The 2,462-nt window shown below is 35.3% G+C and overlaps 1 protein-coding gene across 1 annotated transcript; it reads left to right on the top strand.

Moving 5' to 3' along the window:
• The first annotated feature begins 1,388 nt into the window (after window positions 1-1,388).
• Window positions 1,389-2,219, top strand: LOC138131463 (odorant receptor Or1-like). The gene is made up of 3 exons (XM_069048522.1): window positions 1,389-1,883; window positions 1,941-2,040; window positions 2,091-2,219. Exons 1-3 carry the CDS (start codon window positions 1,390-1,392, stop codon window positions 2,217-2,219), a joined length of 723 nt encoding a protein of 240 aa, XP_068904623.1. The 5' UTR covers window position 1,389.
• Window positions 2,220-2,462: the final 243 nt, after the last annotated feature.

Genomic DNA, 2,462 nt, shown 5'->3' with positions numbered 1-2,462 from the left:
TCGTTGATTTTTATTTATTGTTTTCCTAGGAATGTCAATGACACTATTAAGTTGCGTCGTCAAGTGTAACTAAGCAATATAGTATTTGAAAATGTTTTCGGATGATGACAGAACCGACATGATCCTATACAGCATTCACGGTTGCTTTAAATTCAGACTATCTATAATCTATTTTTTTTTTCTCTGCTATCAAAGTGTTATCAAGTTGGTATGGGGAATTGAAAGTAATAAATAGTGCATTTCACAATGTAGGTTGGCAACGTCAAGTCGTTCAAGGTCATCGGCGCTGTCATTGCGTTTGGGGTTGAAAAATTGACGCTCAAAATTTGAAAAGATTCCTTCGCGAAAAAAGATAGTTGGCAGTCAGGCAGCCCCTCACAGAGGGGCAATAAATGCTTTCAATGAAACTAAAATGACAAAATGTTTCAATTAATATCTGGACAATAGCTGTACCAAATTTATTATTTTTTGTTATCTAAGATTCTATCGAAGAAATCACCAAACCAATTACATCATTTAATTCTTAAAAAAATAAACTTTTTAATGATGCCCCATTTAACCCATGTTCCCGTTTAAAAAAAATCAAGTTGGCTTAGTATTTTGAAAACTTATGGATATTTTTTTTGTTTTTAATTTGATAAGTAGCTTTTAATGAGTCCTAAGTGCATTTTTTAAAGTTTCAGGGTTCTAGCGTAAATCATTTAGGAGGACGGAGCCCGGGAGCCGGTTCCATACATAATTACAACCTGTATATTCCCTAAATATAGGGCGTTCAGAAAACGAATAAAAACGAATGTTTTTTCGTTATGGCAATCCATCTGTTTTGATCCTAAGGTACTTTAAAGCAGAGTTTCTCTTTTTCCAATTTTGTATTGCAGAGCCACGCAAAGGAGGTAATAGAATCCTCTAAGGTTCAACAAGAAATGATTGTGGACATTTTGTCGCTTAAGGATGGATAAATAAACAATATTGTGTACCAATTAAAAATACGCTGTATTTTGGCATGAATAAACTTATTATTATTATTATTATTATTGTTATTATTATTATTATAAATAATCTATATCTAATACAATTAAGATGTTTATCACACACAAAACTTTCAAAACTAGAGAATGATATTTTACAATTATATTATACCCTGCGATTAACAATTATTTAGATCAAAGAAGCCTTTGACATTTTGGACTTATGTCAAAATGTAGACGTTCAGATGCTCCGGATGCTTCGAAGTATTTTTGGTTGCATATACATACCTGTTTCAATTTGGAAAATTTTAAATTTGGAAATTTCTGCCGAAAGTAAGATTCAATGGTGAATCTTTTACGTTATGAAGTAAAAACCATTTTTAGAAAAGATACGAAAAATCTGACAGTGTGAAAGTCCCAAATGATGACCATGCTGAAGTCCTACTACATGATCCAGAACATGGGAATTTTGAAACAGCTGATGATTACCGTCAACAGCGACCTTTTCCAGCCCAGAAACTCCAGACAAATCGAGTTGGTCAAACCCAATTTGACTTTCTGGACGACGGTCAGCAACATGTTTAGGGGGGTCACTTCGATATCAATCTTTTTCTGGGCCACTTACCCCATCATAGACAAGTCCACTCAGCAACGCAGGCTTCCGTTTTTAGCATGGTACCCCTACGACACCACCGTTTCACCCCTCTACGAATTTACGTACATTTATCAAATTATCGGTGTCTCATTTATTGCCGCGGCCGCTGTGAGCATGGACACTCTGATAGCCGCCTTGAACATGTTTATAGGGGCTCAGTGTGACCTCTTGTGCGACAACTTGAGACACCTTCCAGGTGAAGAACCAGATTTTCATCGAACATTGGTAAAATGTATCCTGCACCACAAGGAAATTTTGAGGTACAAGAAGCGACCACCAGACACGACCGATTTGAGTCCACTTTTTGTGAATTTTAGGTTTGCCAGAGACACGAATAATTTTTTCAACTGGATAGTTCTGGTCCAGTTTTTTATAAGTGCGGCTTCGATTGGCATCACCATGTTTCAGCTAACTGTTGTAAGTTATTATACCATTCTTAACTGTCTTCTCTAGAAACATTTTTACAGGTTGCACCTCTCAGTAACGAATTTTTCTCACTTGTGACGTTCGGGATGTCGATAATAATTGAGATTTTCATCTATTGCTGGTTTGGGAACGAAGTGGAAATTAAGGTAATAACAGAGAGACAAATATAGAGTAATTAAATGAAATTTTTAGAGTGAGACTATTCCTTGGGCTGTTTTTGAATCGGACTGGACTAGTGCGTCCCTGAAAGCTAAAAATCACATGATGTATTTTATTACCAGGTGTCAAAGGCCCATAAAAATGTCTGCTTTAAATTTGTTTTATCTGTCGTTAGACACGTTTGTTAAGGTAGTATTTTAAAAACCATTCCTTTGTAGCAAATATACTATTTCTAATTTTTTATTTTCCAGATT

This window comes from Tenebrio molitor, chromosome 1 (genome assembly GCF_963966145.1).
Source record: "Tenebrio molitor chromosome 1, icTenMoli1.1, whole genome shotgun sequence".
NCBI classification, from domain to species: domain Eukaryota; kingdom Metazoa; phylum Arthropoda; class Insecta; order Coleoptera; family Tenebrionidae; genus Tenebrio; species Tenebrio molitor.
Note: the sequence above shows the minus strand (reverse complement) of the source record. Positions and strands in the feature narration are given on the sequence as shown.

Coding starts and splice junctions, on each gene's coding strand:
- LOC138131463 (XM_069048522.1), top strand. CDS start 1,390: ATGATGACCATGCTGAAGTCCTACTACATGATCCAGAACATGGGAATT. Junction 1,884..1,940: donor CACCACAAGGAAATTTTGAG/GTACAAGAAGCG, acceptor TGTGAATTTTAG/GTTTGCCAGAGACACGAATA. Junction 2,041..2,090: donor CCATGTTTCAGCTAACTGTT/GTAAGTTATTAT, acceptor ACATTTTTACAG/GTTGCACCTCTCAGTAACGA.